The sequence below is a fragment of the Myxine glutinosa genome, chromosome 9 (assembly GCF_964187855.1).
Source record: "Myxine glutinosa chromosome 9, kmMyxGlut1.1, whole genome shotgun sequence".
In the NCBI taxonomy this organism is placed as follows: Eukaryota; Metazoa; Chordata; class Myxini; order Myxiniformes; family Myxinidae; genus Myxine; species Myxine glutinosa.
In genome coordinates, this window is record NC_136269.1 from 50,351,866 (window position 1) to 50,370,448 (window position 18,583).

Here is an 18,583-nt window from a genome sequence, read left to right on the forward strand (position 1 = left end):
GCACATCATCATGTGAGCACATGTGAGCACATGTGAGCACATTAAAGACTGAATATATATATATACAGTCACGTGAAAAAGTAAGTACACCCCATGTAAAGTTTTGACTTTTTCAACATATTTAGACACAGCTATTTGATCTTCATTTCAACAATATTGATAGATAAAGGTGATATAATATAACAAATATCATGAAACATTTACATTTTGTAGTCCATTGTATAATTCAAATAAACATAAATGCAAATTTTGCATGTGGAAAAAGTAAGCACTGTTCTAGACAGCTTTGCCCGATGGGATACGCCATAAAAATGCCAAAAAAATGGGATTTTAATCAAATTGAAGATCTATTAAGACAAATGTTTCGAAGTGAAGACTCGTGTAGTCGACCCTGCTCTTTCAGTCCGAAGGCACACTATTGCTGCGAGTGACTGCCGATAACTAAAGCAAGGTGATTCACTTATATTACCTGCATGTTAAACTCATGAAGTTGATGCAGGAGATATTGGTCGATGACTTGCATGCTGTCATGTGGTACACCATCCGTGGTAGGACAAAAATCAGACAAGCTTCCAAGCAGAAACCTCAGCGTGTTGCGAATCTGCACATCAATCATGGATCATGGATATGGTCATGTTCATGCATGCCATTCACAGAAACATTTGCAAACAAAATTCAATCAGGCTAAGGTGATCAGAGACTGAGCACATCAGTTGTTTTTGTTGTTGTTGTTTGCTTCATGGCTACTGCAAAAGCTAATTTCTCTATTAAAGGAAGGCAACAGTCAGAGAAGGGTTAAGAATCAGTCAACATCCTAAAATAGCATGGAAACAGTATAGTCACATGACAAATCCAACCAAGAGCTTTCACACGATGTCACACTAACGTTTTGCTAAGCATCTGGTCGATCCAGTGAGACAGTCCGTGTTGGCCATGGTAGTCACTTGGTGTTGCATGCTGAGTTCTTGCCTCATGTTGCTGACAGGTTAACGTTTTACATTGGTGCATCATGCCTTCCCATTCTGGTCTTTCATGTAATGCAAATTAATTTTTATGTCCATTGCATTCATTACCCTTGGACACTGTAAAGCTGTCGGGCACTGAATGAGAGATGAGCTTTTAATGTAACTCGGGCAAAAATAAAATTATGTACTTTGCCTGGATTAGACCTTCGAGTCTCATAAGGAACACCGATTGTGACAAATTTTATTACAAATAAATGGCCATTTTGGTGGACAACCCTATTTTAATGAATATATTTTTAATCAATATAACAAACGGTAAAATGTCTACTTCTTATCCATATGATAAGAGGTGTGTGTGTGTGTGTGTGTGTGTGTGTGTGTGTGTGTGTGTGTGTGTGTGTGTGTGTGTGCGTGTGTGTGTGTGTGTGTGTGTCATTGTGTGTCTGCATGCGTCTGGTGTGCTTGTGTGTTTGTGTTTCGCCATTTTTCTCAGATGGTTCTCAGATGGCCGAGCAGATCATCGTCAAACTGTTAGAGGTTTATCAATGAATGCCGGGGAGTATTACACAAAATAAAAATTCAAATTTTAGTAAAACAAGAATTTGGATTTTATTTTATTTATTTATTTTTTAATCTCTATCGTGCCTAAGCCTTTGTGGGCAGACAGGATGGCCTAGAGGTACGCACTCACCTCTAAGCTGTTTAGCCTGGGTTTGAATCTAGACGCAGGTATAAGCTGGCAGTAAAGTGTTTCACAGGCCAGGTGATTCACCAATGTGTGTGCGGTCCCTTGGATGGACGTTAAACTGGGAATCCCGTCTGCCGGCATGGGTTGGTAGACGTTAAAGATCCCATGGTGTTCTTCTCAAAATGTAGGCGCGTATCACTGGCACCATGGCCAAATTCCAAATTCCTGCCCTAATTAGGCAAATTTGAGGCCTTTCCAGGCCGGTTCATGAAAGACTTGGGCCAAGCCCCCTCCTCCCCTCCCCCCCCCCCCCCCCAGCCGACCCCACACAAGGTAGGATAATAGTGGCTGTTGAAGAAGAACAACAACAACAGTGCCTAAGCCTTTGTAATTATCTCAAAAAGTAATATTAAATGATCCCGACCTCATACCTCAGTGGGTGTCGGGAAGTGTTTTAGGCCCTCATCAACAAAATAGAAAGAAAAAAAAAACCATTTCTTCAAACTGCAAACAGGAATATAACATCACTGGGCCCTGCCGGGTACCCCTGCTAGTTTAAAATAGATTTCACTAGGCCATTGTGGAGAAATTAAGTAAAACTCTCTGTAATGGCCAGTTCATCCAGTTATTACGGCCAAATGGAAACTGCAGTTTCAACCATAAAGGTGAAGTATATAATTTTTCTGGAGAATTTGTTTTAGCAATGCCGCAACAGTGTGCCGCACATACACACCCTGATCACTTGGAGGCACCGGGGGAGGAGGGGAGTTTGGAGTGGGGAGGAATCTAGGGAAAATAATTATTTTATACGGAGACGGAGAGAGGGAGAGAGGGAGAGAGGGAGAGAGGGAGAGAGGGAGGGAGAGAGAGAGAGAGAGAACGAACCTTTAGGGGGCATTTTTCCCCGCAGAGCAGGGGTTGGCCTTTTTCGGGCACCTTGGTTCCCCTTTATGAAGCAATGTTTTACAGTCGGATGCCCTTCCTGCCGCCAACCCTGTTAGTCGTCTTTTTGCGACACACAGGGAATTACCAGCAAGCTGGTACTCAATTTGCCGACCTCAGAAGGATGACAGGCTGAGTCAACCCCCCTGGCGCTAATTCAGCGATCGACCGGGATTCGAACCCAGGATCCTAAGATCCCAAGCCGGCACCCTAACAGCTAAGCCAACACCAGGCTTTGAGACCACAAAACGTATCTGTTCGTGAAAATAAAATTCTACTATAGTTCCATTCCTCAGCAAATAAAATGACACCTGAAAAAGGCAGCAAAAGTAAACTTCACTAGATGCTACAAAGTAGGAACGTACTCCAAAAACAGAATCTTCTGCTCTTTTCAGTACAGAAGGCCCGACAACAACATCGGAATACACATTGGATTCTGCGGCCCACCATCGGAGAACATCTGCTCCATATGCCGGTTCTTTGGTCTTGTCCTGCCATGACATGAAACTGTCAACAACACAAAAAAACAACCCAGAATATAAAGAGCCATTTATTTATTTAATTCAACTCTAAACCGGTAATGTCGAACCCTTGATCAGCAGGCAGATTCACGACTTCACTTCCTAAAAACTATTTCATCGTTCATAAAAAGTGTAACATGGTATTCACATGCCAATGGAACAATGAAAAGCAGTAAAATATCAGGAAATGGTGAAAATAAAAACAAGTAATCAGATGAGCAGGGCGATGTTGAGAGGAGGTGGGATGGGGTAGGAGGGAGAGGGTAAAGGCATCATAGGTGTTGTGTATTGTATGTGATAATAGGTAGGAAGGTGCTAGTGTGAAGATTAAAATCGATTCAGAAGAATTATCCACTTCATGGAAATTTGGGGAAAAATAAAATAAAAACATACTAATGGGGAAAATGTAAAATTGAGGTGGTGGAAATTGAAAGTCAAGGGCACACATATAACAAAAAGGAGGTGAGATACCTCAAATAAATGAAGGGGGAGGAAACTTAGATGCATGGATAAGAAGAAAGATGAAGAGAACACAAGAAGCAACGAGAAAACACAAGATATGCAAAAATATAAGGATTTTAATACTTACAGGCTAGTCACACTTTTTTAATAAAAAAATAAGATGTTCTTGTTTCTTCAAGTTAAAAGCAAAACACTGACGATATGAGAAAAAGAAAGGGTTGAATTGTAATCTACTGATGTCGACAACGACATTGTGGTTTAATTGCATCGAGCATGGCCTTGACTAAAAGGCAGATGCCTAGTTACATCAGATTGTGGCAATTACAACTTGCCCTTTCATACAGAAATGTTTAATCATTCAAAACAATACACAGAACAATCTATGTTTTGTCAGTAAAAGGAATGCAGACTTGTCTACCTACCGTGCCTCCATTGACGACCACCATGGGATCAACAACATTGCCTCGAGATTTTGACATCTTCTGCCCATCTTCACCTGTGGCGAATCCGTGCACCAGCAAGCTTCTGCATTGCAAAACGATCAGGCATTAGATAGTAAATCCCACCATATAAAAAATTAAATAATTACATAGCTTAGCTACAGGTAGTGGACAAGAAAATGGAAACACCAATGTAAAGTCACTTAATATGGCATTGCGCCACCATATGCGGCCTGTATGGCCTGCATGCACTGTGGCATTGAGTCCACCAGCGTCTGGAATTGTTCAGGAGGGATGAGGCACCATTCTTCCATGAGAAAGTCAATCAACTCACACCTGTTTGATGGAGGTGGAAACCTCCATCTCAGGCATCGTTCCAGAATATACCATAAATGCTCGATTGGTTTAGTTCTGGTGACTGAGAAGGTCATTGCACATGGATATCATCAGTGTCGTGCTCATTAAAACAATGAGTGACCGCTTGCGCTCGCTCTGTCGATAGGGGAGTTGTCATTCAGAAAGACAACCCTACCGGCAAGAAAAAAATGCTTCAACATGAGGGGAAGATGATCACTCAGTATCAAGTAGCGATTGGCATTGACCTTGCTTTCAAAGGGAATGACTGCACCCAGGCCATGTCAGGAAAATGCACCCCACAACATTACAGAACCACCAGAACCCTTCACTATTGGAACCAAGCACTCAGGTTTGTAGAGTTATTTAGAGTAGCATCACACGTGTACTCATCCATTTGTCGAGAACATGGTGAAGGCCGATTCATCTGACCATATCACATTTCTCCACTGCTCGGTAGTCCATTGCCTGTGCTCCTTGCACCACTGGACTGGCAAACGTGCATTACCAGGTGTGACGAGTGGTTTGAGCACAGCAACCAGACTATGGTATCCCACTCTGTGGAGTTTTTGGTGGACCGTTTGTAATGAAACGATCAGCTCACAACCCAGGTTGAAATTTACAGTCAATTTATCTGCCATTGATCACCTGCTTTGCCTTGCACTTCAAATTAATGGACACGGGTATCACTTGCTGATGATGTTTTTCCCTCGGAGTTCTATGCTGACGTCACCTTAGACACCGTAGCCCCTGAAACATCAGCAAGTTGAACTGTAACTGTCTTTGTCACTGAAGCACCTGCAAAATTCACCCCAAACAATCACTCCTCTGTCAAAGTCACTGAGGTCTCCTCTTGCAGCCATGCGAGCCATAATTATAGGCAACCAGGCCTGCAGCATTTTTATACATGACCCTAAGCATGCTGGGATGTTAATTGCTAAATTAACACATGGGACACACCTGTGTGGAAGCCGTTGCTTTCAACATACTTGGTGTATCTCATTTAAGCAGGTGTTTCCATTTTTTGTCCACTACCTGTATATCGGTTACTGAAGTATTAAAAAAACACGAAGCACCAAACAAAGGCTCAATCCTCTTTATCCATTCTTCTATTTATTTTATTTTCTTACAGACATCAAAGGATCCAACGTGTGGCTCTCAACAGAATCCTTTCGTCTCCTCTCCCTGTCAAGGCTGGAGCACCCCAAGGCAGCGTTCTAGGCCCAGTCCTATTCCTAATCGTAATCAACAATCTCTCCAACTCTGGAAAATCTTGATCTCTTTGCTGATGACTCCACACTCTGCCATAACATCTATCATCCTTCAGATAGACAGGAAGCAACCCTTCAGAACTTGGCAAAATCAAAAACTGGATAAAAACCTGGAATATGTCTTTCAATCCTGTCAAATCTCTCAATCCTTCTACAAGAACTATACCACAAAGCCTCCCACCTACTCTCTTAACAGCCCCTGTCAAAGACGTTCAGTCACAAACTCTTGGGTTTCACTCTCAGCCATGATTTTTCTTTGGCAAACCACATATCAAAGTTTGCATCAAAAGCCAGCCGCTGAATGGGAATCCTCCATCATGCAAAGTCCTTCCTTACCACACCTGAACTCCTATCCATCTCCAAGTCCTTCATCCGCAGCTTGATGGAGTACTGCTCTCCCCTCTGAGCTGGTTATCCTGCCTCACACCTTGCTCAGCGTAACACCATGGAAACCAAGGCCTTCGAGGTTATTGGAATCTCCCGCAAGTGTTCCTTCAGTGTTTCTTTAGTGATTTACCGTTGAGCTTCAGTGTCTGCGCAGGTCATAACCTTTTTACCATGTGAGGTTTTGTCATCAAGTTTTCCACATACCTTTATCATGAGAATGTGGAGTGCACTAATAAATTTTAAGCGAAAGCAGTACGTATCTCTCAATAATTAAATCGGTTTTGAAAGTTGTGAAATCATGAACTGAAAGGCATTTAATTATTATTATTATTATTATTATTATTATTATTATTATTATTATTATTATCCAGAACAAATAAATAAATAATGATCAAGTAAAGGAAAAACCCAACAGGCCTGTAAGGAGCAGATTTCTTGGCTGCACAGCTGAGGAGAAGGGAAGATTGAAACCAGCCACTAAGCTGGTCCTTTCCTTCCAAATAAAGGTCAGAACAATGGTCGACACCTGAAAATAAAATCGTGAACAAGAAAGGACCAGTAAGGATGAAAATATAAATCAAGTTGAATGGTTCATAAATATTCCCATGTGCTGTTGTGTTTCACACATTGAGGTTTCTCATCAGGAGTCATCACGAGTCATGAGAATTGATAAAATTTATGCTAAAATTGTAGAGTGGGAGAACAAAACAATAAAGTTAACTGGGGTAGGATAAGTTATTATTTTTTAATAACAATTGTAATAACAGCATTTGAAAGAAAACACCAGTACTGTTAGGAAGTTTTTTGTTTTAAACAAATATTTCAACTACGAGTAGTTCAATGCTGCTTAGGTAATCCACCAGCAGTAGCTTCAAAGCAAATTATTACCTCTGCCACCGAAGGTAAACGGAGGTCATGTTACCACCCCAGTTTGTCTCTGTCTGTATGTGCGCAGGATATCTCAAAAAGTTAAGGACAGATTGGAACGAAACTTTGTGGACTGGTTGTGTGTGGACCAATGGACCAATGGATTCGATTTTGGTGAAGATCCGGATCCGGATACGAGAGTTTTTATTTTCTTAAGCAATTCTTCACCATTGAAAGGCCAAGCACGAAAAACGATAAATAGCGTGGTATTTCAAAACGTGGACAGATTCAGACGAAATTTGGAGGATGCGCTGGGTAGATGACGAGAACAAGCTGATTAGATTTAATTAGCTGATCAAATTCAGATCCGGATCCAGCCCATCAGTAGGACACAACATGTAAACTGTTCAGCCTGGTGGAGGTACGCTCTCCACTGAATGCTGTTCTATTGAATTTTGGCTTCGCCACATTCTGTGAGAGTGAATGTGAAATTACATCAGGATCCATATCTACCAATTAATAAATCGCTGTTCGAGTCTGAACCCCTCCATTCTCCTCTTGGTTATCCATAAATTTATTTTTGTATACAACGTTGAGGCTCATGGAGGAGCTAGAACATGGAATTGATCAGGACGTAACAGAAATTGAGCAATATAAACAGAGGGGGGAGGGGGGGGGGGGGACAGGCACACCAACATCTAAGTTGAAGGACAAAATAGAGGGAGACTTGGACAAATAAGGGATGTAGGGAAGAATGAGGGGTTGGGGACGATGGATGCAGGGGAAAGGTGGAAAAGATGGCACAGAAGCAAAATATCAGGAAGAAAAAAAAAAAGTAAACTTGGAAAGGGGTTGGCTTCAGGCCAGTTGATGTAAGATGGTGGTGAACAGCAAGCAGTCCTGAAGACATGGAGAGAAGAATGATATCAAAGAGAATGTGGAAGTCAGTCTCACAGGCAAGAAAAAGAGAAACAAAAGAGAAGAGGTGTGCATTGATTCTGGGTTTTGGATTTTTTTTTTTGTATTATCACTTGAGGATCGTGTAAGAGCTAACACATAGAACATACAATAAAGGGAGCAGGAGACAAGAGGGGCAGAGAGAGGGAAGCACAACAACAGTAGGGAACAAGGACATCGGGAGATCTGTGGAAGGGAGAGGGCTGGGGTGGGGCAGACAGGATAAACAAGATGGACACTACAGGGACTTTCAGCAAAGAAAAATGGAATTTGATGGAGGTGTGTTAGGGTTGAATTAACGGGGGTAGAAAGGATCAAAGTCTTGGATGGGGGAAGATAAGAGATGGTGGTGAACAGGTGTTTTGAAGACCTGGAGGGAGGAATGGTATTGGAGAGAGTGAGGGAGTTTGTTCCAGAGGTGGGAGAAAAGAGGAATGAAAGAGTGAAGGTGAGCAGAGAGTCTTAATTTTGGAAGTTTCACCAGAAGGGGGTTGCTGGCAGATATTGTGTGACCTGCGGGAATATTTGGGAGACAGAGCCCAGAGAGAGCTGGGGGAGCTACGCCGGAGAGGAGTCAGTAGAAGACAGAAAGACCACAAACATGCCAACTTGAAAATTTAACCAAAAGGGGGTTGCTGGTGGACCACGTGCACCCAGCCAAAACCATTGCAATCTCCCACAAAGCAAGGTGAGAGCAGAGGGTGCAAGACCAGAAAGGATGCAATAAAAGATAGACAGACCACTGTCCTGTCTGCGATATGATGGTGATAGGCCCGTAAACTCAGCTTTATCGTAGGAGATTCCAATGATCTTGAAAGCCTTGGTTTCCATGGCCTCAAGATGAGCAAGACATGAAGTAGGCAATGCCACACAGAAGGGGAGAGCAGCACTCCATCAAGCTGTGGATGGAGGCCTTGTAGCTGGTTCAGATTTCAGTTGTGCCAAGGCCTTATAGGTGGATATCTCCAACGATGTATGACGGAGGATGCTCAGTCGGCAGCTGGCCTTGGAGGCAAACTTTGAAATGTGGTTTGCCCAAGAAAGGTCATGGCTGGTATAGTGAGACCTGGGAGTTTTAATGACGAAACTTGCCCAGATGATTCTTAAGAAAGTAGATGGTGGGTCAGGGGTGGTTTCCAGACAGTCCTTTTGGAGGGAGATAGTGAGTGTGACATTTATCAGGATTGAAAGACATATTCCAAGTATTTGACCATCTTGTGATTTTTATCAAGGTCTGAAGAGAGGGAAGAGGCTGCAGCCTGCCTGTCTGAAGGATAAGGGATGTCACAGCACAAGGTGGAGTCATCATTAAATAGATAGAGGATTTTCCAGAGTCAGATGATTGATGAAGATCAGGAATATGACTGGACCCAAAACACTACCTTCGGGCACTCCCGCCTTGAAAAGGAGAAGAGATTAAAGGATTCCATGAAAGCCATACATTGGCCAAGAGAGGAGAGGTAAAGCCATGTGTGGGATTGGCCATGGGTGCCTTAGGCTGAGAGTTTGGAAAGTAAGGCCAGACTGTATAAAAGGCATGATATATTTACAGAAAGACTGCACTGATCTCATGTCTGGCATTGAGGTCTTCCATACATTGTTGGGAGAATAGAAGCAGCATGTCTAAGGTGGAGTTACCTGGTCTAAAACCAAATTGGTGTTGTGAGAGGAGGTTGTTGAAGAAAAGAAAGGATTTCATATCAACTGGGATGATGGATTCCATGACCTTGATGATGATTGGAGGTAAGCCGTAGGTCTGTAATTACTAGCTCTTCCATGAGCCTCGACTATGAAAAAAAAGGGGATCAGCTTTTGCACCTTTATGTGTTGCAGCGATCTTGGCTGACTTCCAAGAAAGGTGATCTTGGGTAAATGACAAAGTGAAAAGGGCAGAAGGGGTGTGCCAGAGCAGCAGAGCAGGATTTAAGTCAGTCGAGGGTTGAAAGAACCTTCTCTACTCTACCTTCTCAGATGCAAAAGACAGAGTCCAGGAGCAGTTGGGTGCGACAGGGAAGGATGGGTACAGAGAGTGAGTGGTTGGGGACACAAGATTTGGAAGCAAACACGGAATTGAGGCATTCAGCCTTCTCTTGGGCAGAGTCGGCCATGGTGCCATTTGAAGAGAAGGAAGGGATGGAAGGGGAGCATACACCAGAGACACTCTTAACAAGGCATCACCAGATTTTAGAGGAAGGAGACAAGTTAGAAAGTTCAATCTTGAGGTTGGCCAAATGTTATTTTCTGGCTCTCCTGGGAGTGGATACACTTGTTGCAGACTTTTCAAAATGATCTGAGATTGCCTCTGGTCGGATTAGCCTTCCAGGAAGAGAAGGAAAATCGTTTCAGAGACACTGCCTCACCACAGGATTCAATGTACCGCCAATGATGGGCACGACGAATGGCAAGACAACTGAAGACGAGATGGGATGAATCTGTGCTTGAGAGAGAGAGCAAGTTTCTGTGGAAGAATTCCCAGGCCGAGTTAACATCAGTGGCAGTAGATATGGGAGACCAGTCCCAAAGAGAGATGGCTGCTTGCAGTCCCTACCAATCTGCTTGAGTGGAATGTCAGACTCGCCGGCATCGAGGCTGCTCTCTGAGAATAGCCAGTGAGACATTAACTTTCACAAGCATATGATCAGATGAACCAATTGGAGCAGAGGAAGAGCAGAAGACATTTGCGGGACAGTTAATCATAAAGTCCAGAAGGCAGGATTTGCCATTGGGAGAAATCAGATTTGGAAAGGTCACAGATTGAGTCAGTCCCATGGAGTCACAGAAATGCTTTGTTTAAGTTATTTCCCTCTCCCTCCCACAGATCTTCCGTTTTCCCTGTTCTCTGCTGTTTTACTTGTGTGCTTCCCTCTCTCTCCCCATCTTGTCTCCCGCTCCCTTTATTGTATGTTTTGTGTGTCCGTTTTTTTTGGTTTTGTGATTGCTGTTGGCTCTCACACAAGCCTCGATCTTGTATCCAAAAAAAAAAAAGGAAAAAAAAGTGCCATGGCTGGTGAGAGGCACCAACACCCAGCCAAGTTGCATGGTGACAATTGAAATCGCTACATATGAGGCGGAGAGAGTTGAGATGAGTGGTTGAAAGTTTGTCCATGTTGTCTGAGAAAGATGTTAGATTGAGTCTTCATTGTTAGGAGGACAGTACAACACACAGATAAACAAAAGGTGGGAGCGGAGGGGAAGTTGCCATCGAGTTGTCCAATATTTACCAAATCTTCTTTTTTTATTTACCAAACTACCGGTTATTTTTATATAATACAGCAGGGGGCACTGCATCTTAGATGCCGTCATACGGACGACGAAGTAATGCCAGCTGGCCTGTCCGCATTTAGGTTGTGGACATTAAATATTCCATTGAATCTCTCGGAAAGCATAGGCCATTGTGTGCTGGTACCCTTGTAAATTTCCTTGCAGGCCTGTAGATATTAAAAATGGGTGCAGATATCAAGTTAGATTAAGATCATGGTAACACTGGAGTCCAGAACTCGTGGGTCGAACCCTCCACTCCCTCGTGGGTCATAAAAGATGGTGTCATGGAAGATAAGTAAAAATGGATAAAATTAATGGGGTATGGATAAAGCACAGCCTCTGATGGGCTAAATAGCAACCTCCCGTGTTTGGTTCCTTGGATTTCCTTGTGAAACTTGAAACAAGTAATGGAGAGGTTTATGACAGAAAGACAAAGTTAATAAAAGGGTGGGTAGATACTCAGCCTGTTGGAGCAGTTAGTAAATTGTTAGATGCGAGTATGTATCAAGAAAGAAAAATGTGCTTGGAGGTCCAAATAATTTCACAGCTTCTGAACTTCAACGTGGCCTTTGAACAGTTGAAAAGTCCGTGGCATTGAACAAGTCATCAAAATAACACCATAAAAGGTGAATGCACGCAATACAGGCAATCTTGGGAAGTAACGCCATCGCTTTTACAGCACCATTATCTTTATCAGCCACACAAAGTACAACCTACGGACATGCAGCAAGGTGAAGGCCCTTCGGATAGGTTATGAATACCTGGAAAAGGCATTTTTTATTCTGTAATCAAAATTACACGTAATTTCAGATGTGGTTTGTTACAACATTGTTCCTTTCAGTTTTTTTTTAATATAACATATTGAAAATGCAAATTTTGGTTTTGTTACTGTTCCAATTTATCATCTTTTGCTGAATACATGTGTGCGCAATGCACATGTACAAACGTTTGTGTTCCATCCTTCCTCCCAAGCAATTATGGGAATGAATGACATAAATGTTTATCTTTATCTAATTATTTATTTTATTATTATTATCTAATTTATTATCTTTATCTAATTATTATTATTATTTAAAAAAAAAAAATGTTTATATTGTCTGATGGTAGGTGCTGTCGAAAGCCACGCATTAGTCTAACATTAATCTGTCTTGTTGTACTAATGAGGTCCAGCTACAGTAAACTTTGTCTAAAGAATCAATAATTTACAATTTCACTTGGGTACCAGCACACAACAGCCTGCTCTTTAGAAATGTGGTGTAGAATCCAACATCGACAAGAGAGCGTGAGCAGATGCATTCTACAATGCAAAGCATTACTTGTTAGCCTATCCCCCACACAGCGGGAAACTGCATTTTGTAATCACATGTGTGTGGCTGTGTGCATCTGTCTGGGCCATAACCTTTTTACCATTTGAGCTTTGTCATCAAATTTTAAACAAAGCTTTATTATGAAAATATGAAGAAAAATTAATAATTTTGTCAAAAGGTCAAGGGTCAGCGTCACCTAAAATCATCAATTGTCATCCGATTGACCTGAAATTTGAATTTACCATTTGAACCATGTCATCAAATTTGAAACAAAGCTGTATTATGAGAATATGGAGAAGACAAGTTAATAACTTCGTCAAACTGTTGGATGGCCAAAGGTCAGCGTCACATACAATCACCAATTTTCATCCAATTGGCCTGAAATTTTAAGAACTTGCATATTGGGTCTTTGAATTGCTTCACCAATTAAAAGTTAGAAGCCGATCGTTTTTTTTTTTTAGATCAAATGGTCAAAGGTTGCATTAACATGGACAATTTCCATTCAATTGACTTGTAATTTGAGCAGCGTTTGTATATTGGGTCACTGAAGCCTATTGCTTTTGAGGTCAAAAGATCAACATCGCCTAAAATCGTCAATTTTTTTTGGTATTATTAACTGTTTTTGTCACATTTAGCTTACGGAAGAATAAGTCTGAATACAAAGCGGACGCGGATGGGGTTTGCATTTCAAATGCTTTTTAGTGTTACTTTTTCTTCAATACAAGTCTATTTCAGATCCTCTTCAATCACAAAACACACCTAAACAAAATGACTCATAAGCAATCAAACCAAACATGTTATATTGGCATCCATTTGTAGCTCTCCTGGACTTTATTCCGGTGAGCTTATGCGATCAAGTAGTGCCGTATGTAAGTCAGTCAGTAAATGAGTCTGTAAACACTTGTCATAATTGTTTGAACCAAACACACGATTTTGATAAAACTTGGCAACAAGCTTCATATCTGATGTCTAACTAAGGTGTATTGACTGCATCAAAATCTGCGCTCATAAATGGGTTGAAATCAGGCCGAAAACGCTAAAAATTCCTATCCTAACCTACAGGGGGCATTGCATCAGCAACACAGCCATTCCCTCAGCCAAAAACATGACCTGTAACCTGTAAAGTGCAAACATGCATCACTGTAATCAGCATCGAGAGAGCTTCCATTCAACCAATCACATGACCAAATTCTGCGCTTGAACTCAATTTCAATATTTTATGATGTCATTGACTGTTGCTCCTGACTGACCCAGGTGAGCTTCAGCACCCATGGTCTTATTTTTTAAACCATCGTTTCATATTGTTACTTTTTATTCAAAGACCATTTCTACAGAAAATACATATTCTTCTTCTTCTTCTTCTCTCACATGCACCACATGGCTGTTGGTAGCACCTTTTCTATACAAGGATTACAGCTGTACCACTGATGCAGTGCCCCTGTAGGCTATGGAGGAAATGTTGAAAATTTACAGGGTGCTGGCACTTAACTCACCTACTCTTAACTGCAAGACAGTGTGGGATTTTTCAATGACCATCAACTAAAGCTCGATGATGGGACACCCAGCTTAATATCCATCACAGGGACAGCAAAATTTTGTGATACAACACCTTGCCTGCGAAACACCAATCCGACAATTTATAACCGGATGGAGAAAAGCACAGAATGTACAGCTCATAGGAAAGTGTGCTACCTCTTCACAGTCCTGGAAGGACTTGAAAATACATGCAAACGAGTACAATTTACACAAATCGTTTTCTTCTCTATGTGGTTTGTATGACATGAATATTATTAGGTAACCCACAGACAAAGGAAAATAAGTTACATGAATATTGAGGGATGTAGGCAGAGGTTTATGTAAATTATTGTTCTTACTTTCCAAAACAGATGCCCATGATGAACCACTATCAAACCAGACATCCATGATATCAACTCCTCGTTCAAACTCTTCTTCTGTACTTTTTCCACTCTGTTGGGCACATGCCATTGCAGTATAAACCGTCAGAGCCAAGTTAGCCATTTTCAGGGTATTTTGGTAATCATTTGTAATAAAACAAGCCAAAGTAGGTACTGACAATGACTGATTTAATTAAAGTAACAACCCTCATGGCAAAAAGAGCATAATCCTCCATTAGTGATTCATTAGCAGATATCACAATCTTCACCTTCTCGAGCAAGGCGTTAGGCAGCAGCTCTTGGAGGGGCAGAGTCCACCAACAGTCAGTACCATGGTCCCGCACCAGCTTAGCAACATGTTGAACAGTATGCCTTGGATTTCAAACAAAAATATAAAAACAAGAAAAATATAAAATGGAGTATGACAGTTGCACAAAAACATCGGATCAAGATGGAGTTGCATGACATACATAACACTGAATCAAAATTGTCATTAAGTTTTTAAGATAGTCTTATTAAAAAGACAATTAAATAAAGTTTCTCTTTTTTTATTACAAAGTAGCACAAAAACACTAAAACAAACAAACAGTTTGCATTATAAGATTTCCTTTTGTCTCTAATGTTTTAATCTCTTCATTTTTGTGAAAAAGCGGTCAACTGATATCCAAAAATCTTGTTTTCATATCAAAAAGAGTTTAGCATTTCATGGACTCTGTGAAAAGGAGGGTTATTTCAAAATTATACACGCATGGATTAACCAACATTGTGGTCAGTAACACTGCCAGGTAGCTTGTGCACAGTTTGTGTATGTACAGCATGCACGTGCAAGCTTGTAAACAATACAAATAACACGCATCAAAACACATGCTGCCAGTGTTCTCCCAACCCATCAGTCACAGGTACTAGGTTATAGGCCCAAGGTATTAACTAGGACCAAAGCGAGTGAGCCACACCATGCAAAGAGGACTTGGCCATACTAAGTGCGTGTGATGTTTACAATAAACTTATCAAGAACATGGCGGTGTCCGGTAGTAATTTTATAACAAACAATTGGACATCGTAAACTTAGCTTGGAATTAAAGTTTAATTTTTCAACTTTATTTCAGTGAGATTGCAAGATTAAAAAAAAACAAAAAACCTGTACTGTACTGTAGCGGCTACCGCTGGGTTTTCACAATCGCCTTGCACCTATCAAGGACGTGGAGCGATCACCATGCCGGGCTCGTCCAGGACGCCCGGGCAGGCCCGCGCTCAACTTGCCAGGCCTCGGTCGGGACGCCCGGGCATGCCCGGGCATGCCCGGGCAGGCTCGCCCTCAACTTGCCAGGCCGCAGCCAGGACGCTGGGCCACGCCCCCTCTTGCCTTTCCTGGGCAAACGCTCCGGGATAATATGTATATATATTGCTGCCCGATAAACGGGCTTTTCAGAGTGCCTGAGTGTTTGGTTTGATTAAAGCAACTCGGATGAATTCCAGCTTTTTGTCGCGTCCATTCTTCCGATCGACGTGGGAGCCCCAGCTCCTTCATTGGTGACCTACCGACATGGACACGGCAGTCGCCCTTAAACTGCCTACCTTCTGGGAGGTTCACGCGGCGGTTTGGTTCGCACAGGCGGATTCCCTGTTCGCCCTGCGAGGCATCACGGCCGACGACACCCGCTTCCACAATGTGGTAGCAGCGCTCGGTTCGGCCACCGCGGCCCGCGCCCTGAGCCTCCTCGAGAGCCCGCCAGCCGCTGACAAATACGGCACGATTAAGAAGCTTCTCCTCGACGCTTTCGCCCTCCCATCGGCGGAGCGCGCACGGCGCCTGCTCGACCTGCCCGAGCTCGGCGACACGCGCCCTTCCGAGCGAATGGACTACATGCTTTCACTGCTCGGCGAGCACTCTCCGGCATTCCTGTTCCGGGAGCTGTTCCTCCGTCAGCTGCCTAACCCGGTACGCCTCGCCCTGGCAAGCACGACGATCACAGATCCCCGGGCCCTTGCCAGAGAAGCCGACAAGATCTCCGCCGCAGGACAGCGCATCGCAGCGGCGACATGGGACCCACCGCCGTCCGACGCAACACCCATGGCACCCGAGCACCCGGCACGGTCGACGACCGAACTGCCGACGCAATTGGCGGCCGCTACACCGAGCCGACCACCTCCAGCACGACGACCGGGGCCTCCACCTGACCAAGCGTGGTGTTACTATCATGCCAGGTTCGGACAGAAGGCCCGGACATGCCGACACCCGTGCACCTTCGGCAGGCCGGGAAACGGCCGGGCCGGCGTTCATTACCAGCCATGAGCGCCGGCCACACGGGCAACTTACTGTTCATCACGGATAAAGCGTCCGGACGGCGCTTCCTGTGCGACACCGGCGCCCAACTGAGCGTCATACCCGCCTCTGACCAGGACAGGCAATCCGCGGTTTGCGGCCCCTCCTTGGTTGCGGCCAACGGATCGACCATCCGCACCTTCGGCCCGCGCAACGTCACCCTCTGCTTCGGCGGCCAACGCTTTGCTTGGACGTTTGTAACCGCAAACGTGCCCATGGCTCTGCTAGGCGCCGACTTCCTCTGCGCACACGGACTGCTGGTGGACGTCCAACGGCGTCGTTTAATCAACGCCGAAACCTTCAGCTCCCTGGTATGCACATTGAGCAGCTCCGCGCCGACCGAGCTGGCATGCGCCGTCCCGGCGGCGAACGAGTTTGCTCGCCTGCTCACGGAGTTCCCGGCCCTCACGCGGCCGACGTTTTCGGCCGTCGCAGTACGGCATGGGATCGAGCACCACATACCAACCACGGGCCCGCCGGTCTACGCCAGGGCCCGCCGCCTCGACCCAGCCAAGCTCGCCGTGGCGAAGGCCGAATTCGATGCGTTGGAGCACCTCGGCATCGTGCGGCGCTCCGATAGCGCGTGGGCCTCGCCACTGCACATCGTGCCAAAGCCGGGGGGTGGATGGCGCCCGTGTGGCGACTACCGCCGTCTCAATGACGGTACCACCCCCGACAGGTACCCGATCCCGCATATCCAAGACTTCTCCGCCCGTCTGGCGGGACGGGTCATTTTTTCGAAAATTGATCTCATACGGGGATATCACCAGGTACCTGTCAGGGCGGCCGACGTCCCTAAAACGGCAGTCATCACGCCGTTCGGCTTATTCGAATTCTTGCGGATGCCGTTTGGTCTCAAGAACGCGGCTCAGGCGTTCCAGCGCTTGATGGACGGCGTGCTGCGTGACCTGCCGTTCCTTTTCGTTTACCTGGACAACATCCTCGTCGCCAGCACGTCCCGGGCCGAGCACCTCCTCCACCTCCGAACACTGTTCGGGCGCCTCAGCGAGCACGGCCTCATCGTCAACCCGGCCAAATGCCACTTCGGCACGACGGCCGTTGATTTTTTGTGCCACCACATCACCAAGAACGGGGCCGTGCCGCTGCCAACCAAGGTCGAGGCCATCACCACGTTCCCGCGTCCCCGCACCATAAAGGCCCTGCAGGAATTCCTGGGAATGGTGAATTTTTATCACCGCTTCATGCCCCGCGCTGCTCAACTCATGCGGCCCCTCTACGAAGCCCTCCGGGGCAAGCCGGCCAAGCACGACATCGCCTGGTCCGCAGCAATGGATGCGGCCTTCCAAAGCTCAAAGCGGGCCCTCGCCGACGCAACACTGCTCGCTCACCCGGTGCTCAACGCTCCCATCGCCCTCACCACGGATGCCTCCGACTACGCGGTGGGCGCCGTACATGAACAATGGGTGAACGGGGTTTGGCAGCCACTCGCTTTTTTCAGCCGGCAGCTCCGGCCGAACGAGCTCAAATACAGCACGTTTGACCGGGAGCTCCTCGGTCTACACCTGGCCGTCCGCCATTTCCGCCACCTCCTGGAGGGCCGACCTTTCACGGCGTTCGTCGACCACAAGCCGTTGGTTTACGCCATGGCCAAGGTCACGGAGCCGTGGTCGGCCCGCCAACAGCGCCACCTCTCCGCCGTGTCGGAGTTTACCACGGACATCCGGCACGTCGCCGGCAAAAACAACGCCGTGGCCGACTGTCTTTCCCGGGCCAGCGCGAACGCGGTCCACCTGGGCGTGGACTTTGCGCTTATGGCGGCGGACCAAACCACCGACACCACGGTGCAAGCCCTCCGGGCGGCGGACACGGGCCTCCGCCTGGCCGACATCCCCTTCGTGGACACTGTCCTGCTCTGCGACGTCTCCCAAGGCCAGCCTCGCCCCATCGTGCCCGTCACCTGGCAACGCCGCATCTTCGCCTCC

The 18,583-nt window shown here is 45.2% G+C and overlaps 1 protein-coding gene across 1 annotated transcript in view; it reads right to left on the reverse strand.

Moving 5' to 3' along the window:
- Window positions 1-18,583, reverse strand: part of IARS2 (isoleucyl-tRNA synthetase 2, mitochondrial) — a 137,857-nt gene that overhangs the window by 29,338 nt on the left and 89,936 nt on the right. The window contains exons 13-18 of the mRNA XM_068129171.2: window positions 14,587-14,689; window positions 14,297-14,390; window positions 6,448-6,556; window positions 4,001-4,103; window positions 2,961-3,086; window positions 470-601 (exon numbers count right to left, since the gene is read on the reverse strand). Of these exons, the coding sequence (XP_067985272.2) occupies window positions 470-601; window positions 2,961-3,086; window positions 4,001-4,103; window positions 6,448-6,556; window positions 14,297-14,390; window positions 14,587-14,689 (667 nt within the window). The remainder of the gene's footprint in view (window positions 1-469; window positions 602-2,960; window positions 3,087-4,000; window positions 4,104-6,447; window positions 6,557-14,296; window positions 14,391-14,586; window positions 14,690-18,583) is intronic.